General features: G+C 39.4%; 1 protein-coding gene across 5 annotated transcripts in view; it reads right to left on the reverse strand.

The window, feature by feature from the left end:
• Positions 1 to 21909, reverse strand: part of STARD9 (StAR related lipid transfer domain containing 9) — a 217018-nt gene that overhangs the window by 28309 nt on the left and 166800 nt on the right. For 4 of the 5 annotated variants that reach the window (XM_061611273.1, XM_061611274.1, XM_061611275.1 and 1 more), the window contains 4 exons: positions 20323 to 20791; positions 8326 to 18765; positions 6921 to 7118; positions 1392 to 1572 (listed from right to left, as the gene is read on the reverse strand). In XM_061611273.1, the coding sequence (XP_061467257.1) occupies positions 1392 to 1572; positions 6921 to 7118; positions 8326 to 18765; positions 20323 to 20791 (11288 nt within the window). The remainder of the gene's footprint in view (positions 1 to 1391; positions 1573 to 6920; positions 7119 to 8325; positions 18766 to 20322; positions 20792 to 21909) is intronic. The other variant, XM_061611277.1, reaches the window with a different exon arrangement.

Raw genomic sequence — 21909 nt, forward strand, 5'->3', positions numbered from 1 at the left:
CATCTGAAAAATGAGTACAGTACAAACATGCTTCTCATAATTTTCTTAATTTTAGTCAGCTGCTTCTTTTGTCCTACATTGTTTAGCATTCAGGATCTTTTAAAGCACTGAATTCTGACTTCTATGAATTTTAATATGGACCACCAGGTAGATCTTATGATTTCAATGGTGTCTGCTGACAAGTGCACAACTTTCTCATCTTTCACAAGGTAAGACTCCTAAGCCCAGTTAAAAAGCATTAACTTAATGGTCAATTGATTATAAACAAGACTTTTCCCTCTTGATGATTTGCACTCATTTGAGTGTTCCCAGAAATTACTCTGGTGTGTCATATATATAAAAGCCAGTTGCTAGATTCTGCATCTTTGCCACACACTACTATGACAAAGAAATGGTAACCAGCAAGGCAAGATTACGCACCTAGGAGCAGGATTAATGATCAAAACATTAATTTCTGTAGGACAAAGTAAAGTGACTTGATCCCAAAAATAAACAGCAAGCCGGTGAGGGGATAGAAAAGAGCCATAAGTGGGAGGTTTACCCTGCACTTTCTTCCACAAAAGTGAATGGCTCCTATTTATTTCTACAGGGAAAAGTACAGCACTAAATACATTTGGGGAGGGGGGAATCTCCCCTCTGCCTAGCACACTAACTGACCTGGCCTCTACTAATAGAGAGCATGTGTAATAACAGGGATTTTGCTAGCAAAGGCCACGTTTGGAAAGGACTACTATGTGAATAGTCTTAGGGCAGAAATAAAGATGCAGTTTCTGACAAGTTTGGTGGGAAGGATCACTTCAATGAGTATTATTATTATTATTATTAATTACCCAAAGGTCCCAGAGCAGGTCACAATAATTTTAAAATACAGCATTAAAAACAAAAACAACCTAATAACAACCTAAAATCACAAATCCCGCTCTGCGCCCGGTACTTACCGGGCCAAAGGGGCACGTTTTGCAGCCACAGCCGAAGCCTGAGCCGCCATATTGGGGGTGCATGCACGTGGGTCGCCAACGCACTTAATTTCCCCTCTGCTGGTTCTTTATGCTAACTGGATTCTGTTTAATAAAGTGGCCCATGATTCAACCCAATGAACGGTGTCTGTGCTTTATTTCGGCAGTAGGTCGCAAATAGGATGGGTCCTAAAAATATGTGTTTCAGGTGTTGAAGGCCAGGATAAAAAGTAGAAAACTGTTTATCTATTTTAATGTATTTATATCCTACCTTCCTTCTGTGGTGGTGTACATTGGTTCCCCATGCAGTCTCTCATCTAAGCTTAGCTTTAGCAAGGTTACTGCATCCTGTACCTTTGGTTCATGCCCTGGTTGTGAGATGCAGCCCTAAATTAACACAAACTGCTAAGACAGCTTCAGTGGTTTAAAACTTGCCTTCTGCAGTTGAGAGAGTATTTGCTCTCGAATACGCCTTTTCTCTTGCTCTGCTCTTTCCCGAAGCTTGTCTCTGGCTCGTGCAATTTCTGTTTTGGTCTCCTCTCTTGCCCTCTGATAATCTCGAAGCAGCAGCTCAATCTCAGAAGGATGCTGGATTCTCATTTTTGGTTCTTGAATTCTGGAGGAGAGGGGGATGATAATGATGAAAAAACAATATTGTTTTTTGATAATGGTAAATAGAGTGAGAACTGCTTTCTGGCACTTAGGGAGGAAGAAAAATGAGAATATACTCTCTACTTGCTTATGAGGCTGTAATTGTCTATAAAATCTGAAGGATTTTTTTCTTTTAATTATTTGGTCTGGTTAAAAATGCATGCTGTTAAAACTAATGATGAGCTAGTTAAGACATTAATTTATTATTGGTAGCTGAATGCTGTGTCTGACCATACCAGTGCTCATTGCATTTAACTTTTCCGTTTTGCTGTGCCAGATGTCCTTTTTTGTTCATTTCCCTTTCTTCTGTTGCTGGCTTCCAAAAATTGCATAGTTGGTTTTTTTTAAAAAAGGTAAAGGAATGCTGAATTAGCTGAAATAATCCGTCAAAATTACATGCTGCATGAACTATGAAAAAGTATCATGAGATGGTTGGGTTGAGCTTCTGCATGCAAAATATTAACAGAACAAACAAATAAGGCAACTAGGGATGAATGGGAGCAACAGCACAAATTTAGAGAGGAAATGCATTTAACAAGTGAAAGATTGGGCTGGGCAGAGGGGAAGATAAGACTTCCATTCATATTAGAGATGTCACGAAATCTTTCTAGGCTCGGCCACAGCATTGAGCTTTGGCAGTGTTAGATCCAAGTTTTGAGGTCCTCATTGGGCCTGTCTCTGTCTCCCTACCATCCATTCACTTGCCCTCTTCTTGTGGCCCAATCAGCATAGCTGCCCAAATGAAGAGAGTAAGGATAACAGAGGCTTCTGCATCTTCTCCTTGCTATTATCACTGCTCACTTGCTTAGAAGGGGTAGTTGAACAGACACAGGCAACAAGGAGGAGCAGCCGCCACAGAGCCAAGAGGCTCAAGGAGTTAGTAGTGTGGTCAGGCTCCCTAGGTTCGGAAGATTAGGTCAAGGACTCGGAGGAAGTAGAACTGCCCTCAATGCCAACCCTACTTTCCTAGAAGCACCTCTGCTAATCTTGCTACCACCTCCCCAGCTCTAAGAGGTTGCATTGCTGTCCTTCAAGTCCAAGGACTCTGGTCAAGAAGCCTCAAAAGAGCAATAATTTTCCCCATGAAGTTGGAGGCTATTAAAACAGGCAAGGAAAAGGCTGCTTCCAACTGAGATGGCGCTGACCAGACTGTGCTGAAGCCCTATTCAGTTCTCAGTCAGGAGCTGTCTGTTGCATTTGAGCCTGCTATTATGGATCTCCAGCCTATGTTCCACGTGGAACTTATCCAGGGTGCTAGCTGGAACTTGAATTTGGTCTTGCTTTGCTTCACCTTATGGGAAACAAAACGATACCTTACATTGCTCGCCTGGCCAGAACCCAAACCTTTGCTTAGAACTTCCTGCTTGGACTGGAATTATCACATGACTGAAACCACCACCTGGGACAGAACATATGTGGGCCTTAACCAATGCCCAACAATGCTGTATAGGGCTTTGTACACCAAAACTAGAACCTTGAACTTGGCCCAGTAGCAAATGGGCAGCCAGTGCAATTCTTTCAGCAGCAGGGTGACATGTTGGCGATACTCTGCCCCAGTGAGCAGTCTCGCCGCTGCATTGGTCAATTTATTGGTCAATGTCATATCATGGTGAAGACAGCCTTTTGTGTTTCAAATTGGAGGTTATGTTCTATTTCTATTTTGGGTGCATTAACAGTTGAATCTGAAACTGCAGTTTGATGTAAAATCAGACTGAATACAATATGTTGCTACTTCAGCAATAACTCTTAGCTGTGGGAAAAAAGATGATGCATGTTTTCAGCCTGCTATGTTTAAACTACTTCATTTAAGGCAAGGTGGGCACAGTCAATTAAAAACATAGAGCACACCTAGAATTTTGCTAGAATATATTTCACCTACCACTGTTTTACCTTGTGCAAATTGACACACTCCTGAGGTCCACTGGAGACTATTCTGCAGAAGTCAGTGCCATTATTCCACAATTATGTTTGAAGTTTTTTTAGTGCAAATTTTGCTATACTTCACATATTCACAGAAATAGAAACAAAAGAAAATGATTTCCTATAAAAAACCACTAAAATTGCAAAGTAAATCAGACATATTTAAAGTGACCATCTGAACTATATCAATTGTCTTAATAATGTTGCTTCCTCCCTGATAAAACAAGATCAGAACAGCACATGTCTTCTTTCTATTATTTGGGCTGATTGCAGGTGTTGCCACCACTCACCATATGCTCAGAGGCCAAAATTCTTGCAAGCTACACAGCAAGTGGATTGGACTGTGAAAGACCAACCCAAATTGTGTTTGCATTCTGACAAATTTGTAGGGCAGTACAATATCTCAGAGAGATCAGGTCTCCTGCTCCCCTGGTGCATTCACTATAGCTGCCCAATTTCCCTGCTTTTTAAAGTTGGATAGAAATATCTGTGGGTTATAGGTATGTTGTTAAACCGCAAGGTTTTTTGCCTATTAGTGAATTTCCCTGCTTTTTAATCCGGGAGGTAAGAAATGGGATCCTGTGCAAGTTTGCTGAGAATAGATTGATCATTTGCATGGGGATGGGGAAGGGAGGAGGAGGAGGAAGGGGTGGAAAGGCAGAGGGGAGGACTGGGATGGGAGCAGGCAGGAAGGGGAGGGGAGAAGGACAGATGTATCATTTACATGTTTATTGAGCTCAGTGGTATTTACTTCCCTGCAATCATGCTTTGGATAAGTGAAACTGACCACAGGGAATGGGGAAGGGAGGAGGAGGAGGGAGGGGTGGAAAGGAAGAGGGGAGGACTGTGATGGGAGCAGGCAGGAGGGGGAGGGGAAAAGGACAGATGTGATCACTTGCATGTTTATTGAGTTCAGTGGGATTTACTCCCATGCAATCATGCTTAGGATAGGTAAAACTGACTGGAGGGGAGGGGGACAGAGGGCTGAAGTGGGCAGGGGAGGGGAGGAGGAAGGGAGAGGAAAGGCAGGTCTGATCATTTGCATGATTATTGAGTTCAATCGGATTTACTCCTATGCAATCATGGTTAGGTTAGGTAAAACTGACCATGGGGGAGGGGGAAGAAGCATATTGGAGGGAGACAAAGGAAGGGGGAGGGGAGGGCAGGTTTGATCATTTACATGCTTATACAGTTCAATGGTATTTACTTCCATGCAATCATGATTAAGATAGATGAAACTGAACATGGGGAGGAGGAAGGGAAGGGGGAGGAGGAAGGGGGAGGAGAAAGGGAAGGGGAGGGGGGGCAAAAGGGAGGGGATAGAAGGGAGGAGAAGGGAGGGTGGGTTTGGTCATTTGCATACTTTTTGAGTTCAGTGGGATTTATTTCTGTGCAATCATGTTTGAAAATGGAAATGGACTGCTTTCAAGTCAACCGGACTTATGGCGACCCTTTGAATAGGGTTTTCATGGTAAATGGTATTCAGATGTGGTTTTACCATTGCATTTCTCTGAGGCTGAGAGGCAGTGACTGGCCCAAGGTCACCCAGTGAGCTTCATGGCTGTGTGGAGATTCAAACCCTGGTCTCCCAGGTTGCAGTCCAACACTGACCTGGGGGAGGGGCAGGGAGGGGAGGAGATTGGGTGGGTGGGCACTGGGCAGGAGGGAAGCCCCTTTCCTTTCCAAAAGGAAAACATTGTGAACAGTATCATTGCTTTTCAGGATTTCCCCCACCTTTTTATTCTACAGAAGGCACATGTAGCCTCCCACTAGGGCTGCCAGTTCAGGGCCTGAGACTGATCCTGTATCTTTAGGAGAAGAGAATGTCAGCCAAGTGCAGGTGTTCTTGCAACACTGTAATGGGAAAAACCACAAGGTGGAATTCTCCCTTCCCCCTGCACAACTTTTAAATATACAAAAGACCTCTTAGAGGCCATGCCTGGCAACCCAAATTTAAAACAAAGCTGTCCCTGGCCACATCCACACCAGGCCTCTATTACACTTTGCACAATCATTATTTATTTATTTATTTATTGTATTTATATACAGCCCCATAGCCGAAGCTCTCTGGGCAGTTTACAATAACTAAAAACATTAAAAACAAATATACAAATTTAAAAACTTATCTTTAAAAAACAATTTAAAACACAATTTAAAACAATTTATCATGGCTTCTCTCAAAGCCATGGCTCAAACCTTATCATGGCTTCTCTCAAAGAATCCTGGGAAGTGTAGTTAGTGAAGGGTGCTGAGAGTTGCTAGGAGACACCCTGTTCCTCTCACTGACCTTCAATCAGAGTGGCTGACTGTTAAACCATTCTCTCAGGGGAATAGGAGTCTCCTCTCAGCATGCTTCACAAACTAAACTTCCCAGGATTCTTTGAGGGAAGCCATGACTGTCTCAAGTGAAATCAAGTCTGATGTGGCCCCGATTGAGCAAGCCAAGCAGCTGTGAGTCTGGCTTTTAGAGCACTGACAGTTGGTTCTTACTCAGCATGACCCGCGTTATCATTGGCTTCAAGCCAAAATTTCTTAAGTTAATTAAAAAATAGCCAGGCATTTTTTTAACTTTTAAACTGTAGAAGATGAAGGTCAGAGTATGGGTCAAGGTCAGTATTAGGATTACAGGTACTCTGTGAACATGGCTGATCTTTAATGAATTTCAACAGATTATGAGAACTCTTAGAGAAAAAAGTCCAAAATGGCTCTGGAGTTTCCCCCCCTCTTTTTAGACTTTGAACTCTGTATTCTCTCTGACTGTTTTGTGTATCGCCATGAAAATTGAGAGGGTTGTTAAGCAAGCATTTCTGAGTTCAGGACTGTAAGTTTGGTAAGGTTTTATTTTGAAATGAGTTTATGGGAATCATCAGAATGGCATGGGGGGTATTTTCAATTTAACACTGTGGAATGTGAAAAATCCACACTGGCTATAGTATACAGCCACTCTCGTGGCTTTATAATAATGCATAATTTTATACACTTCTATCATGTCACCTCTTATCTGCCTTTTCTCTAAACTAAAAAGCCCACAAACGTTGCAGTCTTTCCTCATAGGGCAGTTGCTTCATCCCCCTGATCATTTTGACTGAGGTGAGATCAAGGGATAGGCATTATGCCTCTTTCCTACTGAAAAAATCAGTAAAAGACCATGTTAACAATTCAATATGGATACTCTATGAAATCAAGCAAGATATATACCCATATAATATGAAAAAATAATTCTCTATATATTTAAGATCTCCTTTCTTAAGATTTGATAAAATGTTTTGATGGCTGAGAAGGGAGATCAAACAAATCAAAACAGGTCCCGACTTGTTTGGAACAAGAACTATCCTCTTGTCCCATCAGATGTATTCCACAAAGTGCTACCAAATGGCTTTTGGCCATCTCTACCTTGTATTTTCCACGACATCTCGTCTCAGTTGCTGCAGGTATTCACAGCGGCGGCTAGGCAGATCCAAATCTCTCTGGTTTGTGTCGACTGTCTTGAAAAGACTAAGGTGCTTTTGTGGACTGAGGCTACGGCTTCTTCTAAAACAATGAAATCTCTCCTCCCTCTCCTTTCTCAGTACTTCAATTGACTTCCTATGCCTGGTGTGGGGGTGAGGGGAAAAAAAAGAGGTTGATAACAACATACAAAAATTCAATCTTTTAAATGCCTGGAGCTCTAAGGATGAAGAAATTTTAGGTACTAGTGATAAGATCTTGTTTTCAGACATACAGCCTAGATATGTGAAGGCCCAGAAAAAAACAGAAAAATTGGGGAGAAAACCTGCAATTTTGTTTTGATTTTCCCTCTGAAAAATTGGGAAAAATGAAAAAATTGGAAAATCACCCCCCCATTTTTCCAGGCCTTCACATCTCTAATTACAGTCTGATCCTAAGAATATTTACTTAGAAGTAGTCCCAATGTAACTTATGGAACTCACTCTCAGGTCAGTGTGCACTGGACTACAGGTTTATCCGATGAAGATTTTTATCAATATGAAATATTTTCATTGCTACTCCAGTGTATTGTGGCCGTTTTGTCAGAAGGTAGGATTACTTGATACCACCTGCCACTGGTTTACCTCTGCATCAAAGAAAAAATTGGTTGCCTGTTAGAAGCAATGGTAAGTGGCACTGACTGCTGAACAGATGTTTGCATTGTTGAATAATAATTACATCCTTGAAAGTTGAGAGGGTTATTTTCATTGTTTACCTCTTGAAATCCTTGCTACTTTGAAAATGAGAGTTAAATTACATAAGATATAGGGCTGTTGCTGAAAACAGTGGATCTATGTCAAGTTTCCATCTGCTCCTCTGTAACAGCTAATACAGCTTAACCTGGCTCCTGATGTCAAGACAAACCTTTGCTACAGTTTGTGGTTAGTAAGGAGAGAGCTTAACCATTAGTCCAGTTTTGGACAACATACTAAGGCGGATCTTGGCTTAGCTCAGCACAGCACAAAAACAAAAAGGACTGGTGAGGACCAATTCATGCTGGCAAGCCATTATTTGGTTTACTATGTTGTCAAGCTAGGCTTGTTTCTCTTCTACCAACCTCACATTGCTGGCGACCAAGGGGGAAACATCATGATGTTGAGACTCTGGGTAAGTGACACTGCACATTAACAAGAGGGAGAACCTGTCGTCATCAGCTGCTCTGCTCTCTTTCATAGCATTTACTTCTTTTGTAAACAAACACATTCAACAGATCTTGTAGTTACCATTTAACAACAAATATTCAAGATTGTTTCCTGAAAAGCCCTTCTACTTTTAGGCAGATTCCCGGCATTAAAAATATAAAGTAATTCACCTTTCATAGAGTCGCTGCTTTACGGGCACTGATGTCATATCCTCAACGCCGCCGCTCTGAAGAATCCTCAGCTGTGCATCTGTTTCCCCAATGCCATAATTGAGCTTTGCTTCAGTAAGTTCCATAGAAAGAGGATGCTGATTCACATCTAAATGTATGCCAAACATAACCTGGGCACGCTCTCTTCGTAGTCTCTCGATCTCTTTTGCTCTCCTTTCGCTAAGCAGGGATCTCTCTTCTGTTTCAGATTCTCTTGTGTTACCTGTCTTCCTTTCTGCCTGGCTATGGTTATCACCAGCACTTCTAGTCAGGCTAGTTAAAGAAGAATGAGGACCTCCTTTCACACCACACCAGTTGCTGAATTTATTGTGCAGGGGTAGGTCACGAAGACTATAGCTTCGTAGTCTATGGGTCTTTACTAAGGAGGTATTCTCACTTAGTAGAATTTCAGTATTACACTCACTTTCAGTATCAGATCCTGCATCGCCATCGTCTTCATCCTCACCTTGTATATCACTCATTTCAGACATGGGGAAAGGGCAGTGGTTTTGATTTCTCCATGTCTGGTGGTATTGTGGAGAAAAAGAATCGAGCACACACTCTGGTGCGTCATCAGATTTTAAAGATGAAGATATATGGTGCTCATTTAAAGATCTCTGAAAGGACTTTTTAGTTGGTGAGTATTCTGAATTTCTAGTGGGGCTTTCATATCTGAATCCTCCTGAGAAGTTTCTTGCCCTTTTTGTGGCTTGTATCTGATGAAATGAACATTCTACTGGAACGGTCTCTTTGTGATCGTCAACTGAGTATTTGCCATGGCTAGAAAGTTCTAAAGTGCTACTTGAATGATAGAGTCTTTTGGTGTGAACCGCAGTGTGTGTGTCAATGGTAAACCTGTGATTTTGTTTTGAAGGACCTATTCCTGAAAGTTCTCTAGTTGTGTTCTTATCCAGGCCATTTTCAGGCATTTTGCGCATGTGTTTGCTCTCTCTATATGTGGTAGACTCACTGTCAACCTCAGTTTGTGAAGATGAGTCCACACGTGACTCCCAAGAATGTAAGTCATACTGTGGTCCTAAACCCTTTTTTCTAAAACTGGTTTCTAAACCTGTAGTACCTTTTTGTTGTCCAGCATATCCTTTGAAAGAACAAGCAATCTTGTCTGATATAAGTTGCTGGCTGACTGGACTGGCACTAAGTGTTAAAATAGGGGACGAGGCTCGGTCAACCAGCAAGCTATTATCCCTTGTTTCTACAATGCCAGTTTTACCAAAAGGTTCCTTATCTTGAGAGTAGCATGCTGGAGAAAGAGAGATGTTAGAGACAGGGCTACTAACTACAACACTTGAAGACTCATATCTAGAATCAAATGAAGATGCAACAGGAGAAATTTTGGAATTACCAAGAGCAAGTACTGGTGGAGCATTCAATGGCATTTTGGGCACTTCTGATGAAGGACTGGCGTTTTTATTTAAGGTAGGCTGAGGCATAACAGAATCTTCTGCGTTATAGGTATCATGGCTTCTTATGTCAGGCATGTTCTGCAATATCCGTCCCATGTCTTCTGATATTCTTTCCTTAGTCAGAGCTGCAGTATCGGTATGGACTAATTTCACAACAACATTTACCTCCCGAGATTTCATTGGCTCACTTTCTAAATTAGTGCTGATTTGGCTTTCCTTGTCCTTGTTCTGAAGGTGTCCTAAAATATCTGTCTGAACGCCTATGTCTTCTGTTGTTTGGGTACAGCTGTCAGTCATGGTGGTTCTTGAGGTTTCTTCATCAATTGCTTTATGGTCACTTTGTTCATCATCTTTAACAGTCTGTAAGGACAAATTTCCTAGCAGCTCAGAAGTGTTGTGAAGCAGCTGTGAAAGATGCATGGAAAGATTCTGCATGCTTGACCAAGAAGAAGGTTGTTGGAATGTATTACTGCCTGGCCCAGGATTTCTTGCAGATATATCTGTGTAGCTTCTCTGGTGCCTCTTCTGTCTTTTATGCCTTGCTGGTGCCTCTGTCTGTGTTTCCTGTTCACAAGTGAGTAGCCCTTGTGGTTTATTGAAGGATGTATCCGACTCAGAAGGGTAGAGAAGAACAATTTCATCAACTTGCATGGAAGTGTTTCCAGACTGTTGAGAATGGTTTTCACCTGTGGAAATACATTTTCTTGACTTTGTCACAAATTCATCACGAGAAACATTGGTATTATGCTTGCCACTCTCATCTGAATGTGTAGATTCAAAGCCTTCTCTTGCAACATCCCATCCCTGGAGATCGTCTGTGCTACTTATGGTACTGGACATCATTCTTGCATTAGCGTATGAACTGAGATGAGAATGGAAAGGGGAGTTTTGAGAATTCAAGCCATTATCCACACTGGAGCACCTCATAACTGTTTGATTATCCAAACTCAATGGAGGTGGGTTACTAGAGACATCACTTGCACTTCCAAAAACATATTGCTTCCAACCAATCTTGCAGGAGCCATCTTGCTGCCATGGATGTATGTATGGATTGATATCACTTGAACTAAAGTGCATGGCATCTTTATTGTCTTGAAGTAGTCCTCCTGTTGCCTCCATTTGATGCATTACATCTTTACATGTGCTCGTGCTGTGTCCATGTACTGAAGAAACATTATGTGAACACTTCCCTGTTTCTGTATCCATGGGATTTCCAGTGGTGTGGCCAACAGCTATTGGATAGTGAACAGGGGAGGGATTGGAAGAGTTACTTTCCTGAGCACTTTCTCTACAGCTTTTTTTATCACAGTAACTAAACCTCTGGCCCTGAATGGATTTCTTTTGAAATCTGAGTTTATATTTAATTGACACCTCATTGTCTGTCTTTAATTTTGATAAGCTTTCAGCTCTCTGCAGGTCATCCTCAGTTGGAGATGGAGGTTCAACACTCATATTTAACTCCTGTAATGACTTAGAGGTAGAATGTACAGAAAAGTCTATTTTAGAAGTTTCTGGAGCACATTCAAAATTTGATATTACAGTAATAGCTGGTGCTGATAAACTATGACTCTGTAAACCTGGTCGTTGTCTATCTTCTTTACTTCTGTTTAAATTCTGTGAAGAACAAGCAGTATTTTCATTCTTAATTATCTCTGGTGCAGGTTCTTCCTGCAAAGCCAAACAGCTGCTTCCTGATAAATACTTGGAGGACATGCTGTTATTTATTACTGAAATATTTGGCTGTTCTGATGTCAAAGACTCTCTCTCACTCTTCATCACCTTATGGTAATTATCTACATTTATGTTAGGGAAGTTCAAATGCGGTGTATTTTCATCTTCTTCCAAATCAAGACTTGAATTTAAAGTGTGATACAAAGTTTTGCCGATATCTTCTAAGCAACTTTTTTGCATTGGAGCTGTATCCCTTGGTTCTTGACAAACATCTCTTTCATGGTAGAATTTTTTGGATTTAAATTTGTGTATTTCATTGCAATCTAAAACGGAGGTTCTTTGAGAACTAGATTTAGTATCAGATAGTGGGAGACATCCATTTTTTTTTGCAAGAGGAAGAGAAGTTGTTTCAGGAGCACACAGCTGCTGGTCTAATATCACAGAACTGTCACAATGACTTTCTTGCATCTGACCAATAGCAAGTGCTGGATAGCTTGATGTAGCAGCATATAGCACATCATGTCTTTCAGCTTCACTATGACTAGTACTGAGGCTAAGAGAGCTTTCTGAAGATAAGTGAGGAATATCTGGAAAACCCTGATGACAAAGCACTTGACTTTCTTGTATTCGAAATGGAGTTGACAAATGCGGAGTCAAAAAAGCATCTTGCAGTGAGTTATTATATAACCTATATACAGAAGATGAGAAACCTTCTGATGATCTTGGGGACTCAAGAGTTTTTGCATTTTTAAACACAGTACAAGTGGAAAAATCTTCAACAGAGCAAAAAGCAGGTGGTAATGCTTCACCATTGCTTATTTGTTCTAAACTTTGGTAAGTAAGCAAGCTTCTGTCTTCCAATTTTATTTCTGTCCTATCCACACAATTCTCAGACTGTAAAGAGGTATTATTTTCTTGGTTACGCAGACAATCAGGCAAATAATCTTGACCTTGGTTTTCCTTTTGATACATTTCCACCACTCGCTGAGTATTTTTATTACTATCACTAGGGTTATTTATTTTCCTATCTTGTTGATGCACAGAGCAATCACCTGAAGTTGAACCAGAAATATTGAAATCTTCTGAGTCCAAGTATTTGCCTTCCCCAAAATAGGGAGCATCAGCTCCATACTTGTCGATAGGGCATTCTAACAAACATTTTGGAAGAATTGCTGAGCTGTTCAAGGAACTCAGAGAGTATTCAGAAATGTAAGAATTCATATTGTAATCTGCAGCCTTGTCTTCATCATAATGTGCATTTTCCCAAAGAGCTTCATCAGAATAACCTGAAATATTTGCTCCATCTTCAGATATTGCTATAGAATCACTTGAGTGCCCCATACAGAAATCCTGAGAAATTCTGCATGCAAGAATCTTAGCAGTTTCTGTTTGGCATTCCAATTCTCCCTTGCTTTTACTATTTATTCTGTATTCTGTCTCAATGCAATTGGAATCTACACATTTATTTGTCTGATCATATTGCACCAATGAATTCAGTTCTTTCTGACTGATAATACTGTTAAAACACTCCTGAGAACATTCTGGTAATGATGGCATTATTTCTTCTACATTTTTTTTTAATACTGAAGAGGGATACATAGTTGTTTTTTCAGACATAGCACTTTCTTTTTGAGAGATGTTTAATGAATTTAAATACTGTTCTGACTTTTTCTCTTCTCTTGTGCTGTATTGTCTTTGAAACCTGTCCATATCATGACTTGTACTTTTAGAAGAAACCAATCTTTTGAGAGGAATTACTTTGTTTTGTGGATCATCAGTAGAAGACAACACTAGTGATTCATGGCATTCTGCTATACATAATTTTGAAAATGTGTCATCCTTACTAGGACTCTGCTCAGATGCAGTACAATAAAAGGTTTTATTGGATATTAAGTTCCCCTTTACCTCCCCATCCTGTTCTAGGTGATCAGGAGGAAATGTAATACATTTATTTGGCATGACATCAGAAAGTGATTCATTTATTTCCCCTTTGTTAATGGTACAAAGTACCCTAGCCTGCAGGTCAGTGTCCACTTGTGTTTCATAGTATTGGAGAACTACTTCATTGTTGATACTATTACTTAATGGCATTGCAGGATTGCTTGCTACAGTAGGGACATCCTTCATATTTTCTCCATTTGCACTTACTCCAGGCAACAAATAACATGTAGGCTGATTCGAAAAGTCTTTAACAGTCACAGAAGTTATCCCATCGTCCTGATTTCTATGTTCTAGTGAATCTGTTTGGTTATCAGGTACTGAGTCATCAACAAGTTCAGGATTATTCCTTGAAAGAATGACAGGCAACCTTTCCTTTCCTTTTGCTGCATCACTTAATATGGTGTCATTGTTTGAAAACCAGGAACTACATTTGTTCTCTGGCAGAGTTTCAGCTTGATTTGATGAAACATCCACTTCCAAGCTTCCCTTATTTTCTTCCAAATTTCCCTCATCCTTCTCTGTCTTTAAAATAAACATGTTTTGTGTATCAGTACTTTGGGCCAGTTTCTTGGTTGCTACCAGGGTTGTGGAAGTTATCAGGTGTATTGTCTGTTTTTCCTTAGGTATGCAGCTAACTGGCACATATTTATCATTATCATGTCTGTTTCCAACAAAATTTATATCACAATGTTCTGAGATATTTTTATGAGAATTTGCAGAAAGAAGTTTAGATGCATTCATATTTACAATATTGCCAACTTGTCTGAAGACTTCACTAGTCCCACTCTGTCCAATTACAGCTCTATTATCACCCGCACAGCCATCATTACTATCATCTTCCAGTGTCTCATTAATGACACCTGTGTGACACCAAAGAGCTGCTGGGCTTTTTTGTTCTTTATCTGTATCAAGACACACTTCTGATAACTGATGCATGTCCTCTTGTTCTTCCAGTTTAGAAGCAGTGAAGTATATTTCTGGTATTTCAGCATTTGTTACATGATTGCCATTGTCACTATCAATAAAACCATGAGGTGAATTTTCTTGCTGCAACGCAACATGTTCATCAGTGTGTAGCCTAGTTAAATTGGAATTCACAAATTCCTTATTTTCTGTTGTATCACACTGTTCTTTTCTCACTCTCTGAGAACAAATTATGTCCCCATTAACTTTATTTTCTTCAGGAACAGACTCGGGGTACATTATCAAGCTTTCTATTAAATGGGTCTCACTGTTAGTAGATATTTTTTTATCATCAATAATGCAGTTTAAATCATCCTCTTCTCTGTACTCAATGGTTATTGCAGTCACTGAGGATTCAGAACTCCAGACATTTTCTATAGTTCTGTCAACTTGAATGGGTTCCTCACACATGTCAAGGAAATTGATCGTATTTTGAGTAAAAATGGTTGAGCTAGAATATCCACCTGGCACAGTGCTTGTAGAACTTGCTTCTTTGTCTGCAGGACAATCACTTTGGTTTGCACTCCCTTGGATTTTATTTTGATTAATATTGTTTGACTGAATAATGCTATCAGGCCCCACTGCTGGTTTTCTTGGACATGGTTCTCCTTTGTTATCATCAATTAGCTGGATATCTATTTTTTCCCGTATTACTGTTGCAGACAGCTGCTTATAATATTTCTCATGGTCATTGTTGGGCCTCTGAATCAAGCCATCATTTTCAGAGATCATTCTACTCTCTACAGTTTCACCTTGAGATTCAGTTCTAAGGTAATTGTGCAAACTCTTACTCTGACTATATTTAATTTCTAAAATGTCACATTCCAATTTATTGACACTATTTATTAATTTAGTAAGTTCTTCAGAGTTTATCATCTTACTAATATGTTCACCCTTATCTTCAGAAGTACTTAATGGTTTATTATCAACACTCTCTTTTAGATGTCCAGATTCTATATTCACATGCAGATCCTGTTCTTGGAAGGCTATGACTGATACAACTCCATCATTTCCCAACACTTTTCCAAAGTCTTTTTCAGTGTAATTTGTGGCTTGATTAGAATGCAGTTCAATTCCTGAGCAATCATTTTCATTGAAGACCGTATGGAAAACTGGAGCTTCTTTCACCTCTCTTGATGCAGGTATGTGCCAAGCATTTGTTTTGCCAGAGTGAAGACTGGCGCCAAACAAAAGAGAATCATCAACTTCCTTATGTATTATGAGTTTCTGATTGGGGGTGCTGATACAGTCAGGATCATTTACATTATTTCCCATTGTACTAGATCTGGTCACACAAGCATCCTTAATAGTCACAGAACCTTGAAATTTTTCATTGCATCTCCCCACTCCAGCTGTGTCTTGATAATATACATTTGAGCTGGATTGTAAAGTGGATTTATCACCAGTATCACAAGAACTATCAACTGAAAGTTCAGTTTTGTCCCCATTTGTGTCTGCATTAGAACACACTGATTTGTCAGTCACCAAATCCACAGAAGTAGATGAAGATGTTTCTTGGCTGGAAAAAGAAAGCACATTATTTTTCTCTTTACTGTGTCCCATTGTATTTTCAGGGTCAACAGTTAATAAAACATCTTGGCTCACACTACTTCCAGAATGGTCAGGTTTTACACCTGAATGGGAATAACTTACTAAGGATTTAGTTTGAAATTCATAGCTATTTTCTGAACCCCAGTCTTCATCTTGAGCTTTTTCTTCTTCCACCTCTCTAAAAGAAGGAACCTCTAAAGCAGATTCTGTTAAGGCATCTCTGTTTTCTTGCATACTGACCCTCTCAGTCTCAGAAGTTTGTATTGGTAGAGCAAATTGATCATCGTGGCAAAAGGCCATTATTTTACTTTGATACAATTTATTTTTTATACAGCTTTTTGCAGACACTTGTTGGTATCTTGTTTTCTGCACATCAAAACTACTTCCACTATATCTTCGTAAATACATCTTATCTCCAGTATATTCTTCTTCCCCAACTTTAGTAACAGAATTGGTATTCTTCTTTAATGTGTCAGAGAGATAGAAACTTTCATCACTAACTGAAGTTCCTCCCTCTTTTGAAAGCAAATGTTCATGACCTTGATATTTTTCCTGTGTTGTACACAATGAAATTAAGCAGGGAGATCCATTGGCTTCTGTGTATATTGGTTTATCTATGGGGTTTAAGTCAACTACCTTTGAGTCCCTTATGTTGCTATTAGAGTCACAACTGAAGTCTCCTTTTTCAATAGTCCTAAAGAGGCATTCTTTGAAATTAGTATTTGCATAAATTTCTTCTTTCTGCAAAGGTGTAGTACTTGAAGCAGAAATTAATGAGCTGTGTTCCAAATCCAGATCCTTGGACATCTCAGGAGAAACTGAAGGAACAAAAAGGTTTTGTTTTTCTGACATTTGAGATAAACTATCTGACCTTGAGGCTTCTTTCAAACAGCTAGATGTTTGCCTGCATTTATTAGTAGGTCCACTTTCAGACAATTCATCAGGCTGCTGGTAATTAGACTTAGGTGGAGAGGCAACTTCAGAGTAACCATGTTTTGTAGGAAATGTAGAAACGTGACCAAATTGAACATTTTTGGTTGATAGAGAAAATGATAGAGTGGCTCCTGGAGCATCAATCTCAATTTGTTTCCTTGTTTCTGGTAAAGGTACTGTTGGTGCTGCTGATGAAAATAGCATTTCATTCTGGTTTGACTCATGAGAAACCCAATGAAGTTTTTTATAACAAGAGACAAATGATAGTTCAGCAGCTGACTGCCTTAGGTCATCTTTCTTCATCCAGCAGTTTGACTTGTTAACAGGATGCAGCTGAGCAACTTGAAACTCTGAGGGATCTTGGGAAGAGGGCACTGCTATTATGGGGCTGCTCTTGCCATTTTTCAAGTCATAGGACAACCAGGCATCTGGCAAAATTGGAAGGTTTTCCCCTGCATTGTCTGATCTTTGATCTAGTGAGAACTCTGGTCCAGAAAAACAAATTTCCATATCTTTTATTGACTTATCATAAATGCTATTAAAACTAGACTGTGTACTAGCATCCAGATAAAAAGAATGAGTATTCAGATTCACATCATTAGATTTTTTTACAGTTTCATTACATATCTCAGCACTGTGCTGCTTGTTGCTCTTTATGGATTCTGACCTTCGATTTTGCAACTTCCAAAAAACCTCTGCAGGCACTTCATCAAATGACTCTCTTTTAATTTCCTCTGCCAAATCTTCTCCTGAAACTTCATCAGCATCACCTAGACTATCAAGAGAAAAGCTTCTTTCCATCATACTCCAAGTATTGTTAGATGTGTTTGCTAACAATGAGGCAGGCTGACAGTTATTGTCTTTGCAAAATTTAACAGGCTGTTGATGTACCTCAGGAAGATTAATTACATCTGGGCTTTCAGTTTTGTTTACTTTTTCTGAAAGAGAATCTTGGGACATCCGACTGTCATCACTTTCAGAACTTTCCAGCTCAACAGTGTCCTTGATTCCAGCCAACTCCACATGACTCAGTTTATTTGACAGGACTTTTGCACTAGCAGATGAAAGTGAATCAACGGAATAGGTACTATCTGTATCAGAAAACTCAATGTCTTCATCTTCTTGCCAGCTTCTCAATGGCTCAGGGACTGCTTTTGAGAATCCAACACTCAACACCTCAGCACTATGCCATCTTTTTTCACCATGACATAGTGTTGTGGAGGCATTTATGTTGTTCAGACTTCTTGCTGAAGTTGCTAACCTCAGGAGATCATGATGTTCCAATGATTTTTTATTCTTTGACTTTCTTTTCATGTTATTTTCTGTTTGGCTTAGGTGCTGTTCTGGTGGTTTACCACATATTGCTGTTTTTTTAAGTTCCTTAATGAAATTTCCTGGAAGTAAACCTTTGTGCTTTTTTCTTGTATCGGTTCTAATCTTTCTGCTAGCTTCCTGAGTATCACTCTTTTCTAAGTGCGCCCCTGTAAGTTGATTTGAGTCTCCCAGTGCTTTTGCTTTGCCCGCTTGTTTTCCTGTTTCAGATTCACTTTTTTTCTTGAAGTGGTCAGGAGAACTAGTCTTAGAAATCTGGGCTTTAGATCTAGTTTGCCTTGGTCTGTTATCCCATTTCTCCATTGTTTTGTTATCTTTGCAGATATGAGAAATTACTTCTGTATTACTACTGTGCTTGTCCAATCTTCCTTTACTTCCCAAATACGACTTCTGGTTTTTGATCACCTGTTTGTGGATTGGGAAGGAGTCATCTCTCTCATCATGAATGTTATCTCTGCTGTGAGGTTCTTTAACTGTTCTTGGAAGATATTCTACAGACAGTGATTTTCTTGGTGGATTAACTTTATAGAATCCATTGCTGTGTGCTGAGGTAGGTAATTGAGAGGGATACCTCTTCAGGAAAAAGCTGTAAAAATAAAACCAACCATACAATAAGAAACAGCCTCCCATGACTGTTTTATATACTTATAGCTGATCTGCGACAAATCGGAAGTCAACTATTTTATTTTTATTTTTTGTTGTTGTATGTTTTTTTGACTTTGTTTTATTTGTTTTTTTGAAAAATTTGAATAAAAATTATTAAAAAAAGAAAAAAAAGAAACAGCCTCCCAAATGTTTTAAAAAAATTAAAGGCAGTTACAACACTGCTTTCAAATTAACATTTAACTCAATGGAAATCCTATCATAAACATTTGCTTAGTATTAAGTGGCTGCTCTGTGGACTCTGTTGGTGGGCAAATTTGACATGCCAAATTTGATGTGAAGAACATACAGGAGGAATGGGGATCCTGTGCCCTCCCAGCCATTGTTGGATTCCAATTCCCACTAGCCCCACCCAGCATGGCCAATCCGACAGGATAATGGGCATCCAACAATTTCTTGAAGATTACAGGCTCCCCATCCCTGCTGCTCCCAACCCAAGGTAATATGAACACAAATGCAGCGTCAACGAAGTTTTGGAGCGCGAGCCCTTACCTAAATGACTCAGCAATTAAACTTTGAAGGAATTTAATACCTACCCAATAGAAGACATGGATGGGTGGGCCCATCCTAGCCCATGGGACCAGTAAGAGGCCTTAGCAAGCTGTCAAATCCTGTTGTGGAGTACACTCACTGAAATGAATGGCCATAATTAACTTAGGTCCATTAATGTCAGTGTGCCTACTTTGAGCATTGGATACAACCCTCAGTGTTTGCTGAACTGAGAGATTCACACCTGAAAACTGCGTATTACTACAACTTCAATACAGGCGCCCTTTGAGATAGGGAATGAGGTATGAGATTTAATGCAGCATTTTACCAGTTCTTAAATAGCCGGTCTGTCTCCAAGCACAATTCAAAGTGCTGGGTTTGATCTATAAAGGTCTGCATGGTTTGGAACTAGGAATTTAAAGGACAACCTTCTTGCATGAACCTACCCTTAAACTGCCTTGCTCTGGATCCTCCTACCTTCCAGGTAAGATATTGACTGGAGACTGTGCTTTCTGTTATGGCACTTTGTCTTAACAATTCCTTCCTCAGAGAGGTCTGCCTAGTGCTGTTCTTATTTTCTTTCCAATGTCACATGAACACTTTTTTATTTGCCTATGCTTTTTATGTGTAGTTTTTTGTTAATATTTCCAGTGCTGCCCTGCTATGTCTTATTCTATTATCATTTGTGATTTGCTGTTTTATGGGTTTCAAGATTTAATTATGGCCACTAAATATTCTAAAATAAATAAATAAATATAGCACACCAGATAAGGTGTCTAAAAAAAATAAACAAGTGTGCCTTTCACTCTCAAGTCTTCTCAACTAAGATAGGGCTTTAATGAATAATCAATTAAAACTTTAGATGATACATCTATTGATTAAACTGATTAAAGCTTGGAGCCATGCAATTTAAAGTGTATCCCAGATTTAATAAAAATGTGCTTGGTCAGATCAGATTACTGTTTTAAGAAGTACTGTAAAAAGTATTCACCTGCAATGTGGTAGTTGACGATTTAAAAAGGCGTTTGTTCTGCACTGCAAGGAGCCGGAGCCTGATTCTGGTTGTGAATTCTTACAGTCCCAATATGTTATTGTGATATCTTGGTCCAGAGATTGAGAATGTTTTGAATTGTCCTCACTGATCCAACAACTAGCTTCTAACTCTTCCAGGTTTTTCTTGGCCTCTAGCAATTTTTGCTTCTTCACAATCCTCTCCAAATGCAGTTTAACCTTCTTCCTACTTAAATGTCTTTCTGCTTTCTTCAAAGAGTATTTTCGTAAAAGTTCTAGCTGTACCAGTTTCTTCTTGTTCTGCTCTGTCAGGGAAGGGCCAGTTTCTGATTCCAGTACATTCTGGACTCCAGTTTCTGCATATGATTTGACTTCTGTCTGCACAGCAGATTCTCGCTGCTGTTCCTGGACAGCCAGCCATTTCTTTTCATTAATGAGCCACTGCTGGTCTAGGAACAAACAAAACAAAAACATGAAAATCAGCCTTATCAGTTTTGTTGTGTCCCTAGTTTGTCAACACACAGAATAATCAATATATTAATTTTAGAATTTGTTTTGAGAAATCAGTTAAGCAACATCAGGCTGGCATTAGTAATTTCATCTTTTTAAAAATCGTAAGATGTGATCCCATATCTAATTCTTTTTTCTAAGTTAAAAGTTGTTTGCTTCTATGGGTCATAGGACTTTGCAGCTTTACAACAGGATGCAAAGCATAAAGTCAGCTAGAACAGGGTTTAGTCATAGGCCATATGCTACATTCCCAGCAGTCACTGCAAAGTGGCGTATGAAGGAGAGCAGAAAGGACCACGCTTCTTTCCTTTTTTTAAAGCCTCCTCTGTCACTACTTGGTGATGGCACATTATTTATTATATTTTAATCCCTCCCTTCCTCCAAGGAATTCAAGTTTCCACTGTTTTATCCTCATAACAGCCTGTGAGGAAGGTTAGGCTAAGAAATAATGATTGGTTCAAGGTCACTCAGTTAACTTAAGGGCTAAGTGGAGATTTGAACCAACAGTCTAGCCACTGGCTAGTGAGCCATATTTTAACAGCATTCCTCCAGGCCTCGCCTTAGCCGTGGTATCACCCATGAAGTGCAGTGGAAACACCCACCAAAAATTAGAAGGGAACTTATCATCATTATCTATTAAACTGCAAAGTAACAACTAGATGGAAAAGCAAGCATCTATCACCAGTTAGAAGCTGGTTTAAGAAAAAACATGAGGTTTCAGTGACAGAAAGGATTTTAAACCAAATTAAAGAGGCATGTAAGACTTCCTTGTGGACAACTTTCTAGGAAAATGGTTCCCATTTATTACTACACAGAGTCAGTAAAAATAATGCTGGGAAGAAGGGCGGGATATAAATAATAATAATAATAATAATAATAATAATAATAATAATAATAATAATAATAATAATAATAATAATTTAATTTCTTTGTCGCCTATCTGGCCAATGGCCACTCTAGGCGACTTACAAAATCATTAAGATACAATTGATAAAATACAGTAATACAATATAAAAACAATACATCTGCAACAACAATATTAAAACTGGGCAGGAGG

This window comes from Rhineura floridana, chromosome 2 (genome assembly GCF_030035675.1).
Source record: "Rhineura floridana isolate rRhiFlo1 chromosome 2, rRhiFlo1.hap2, whole genome shotgun sequence".
Classification (NCBI taxonomy): Eukaryota; Metazoa; Chordata; class Lepidosauria; order Squamata; family Rhineuridae; genus Rhineura; species Rhineura floridana.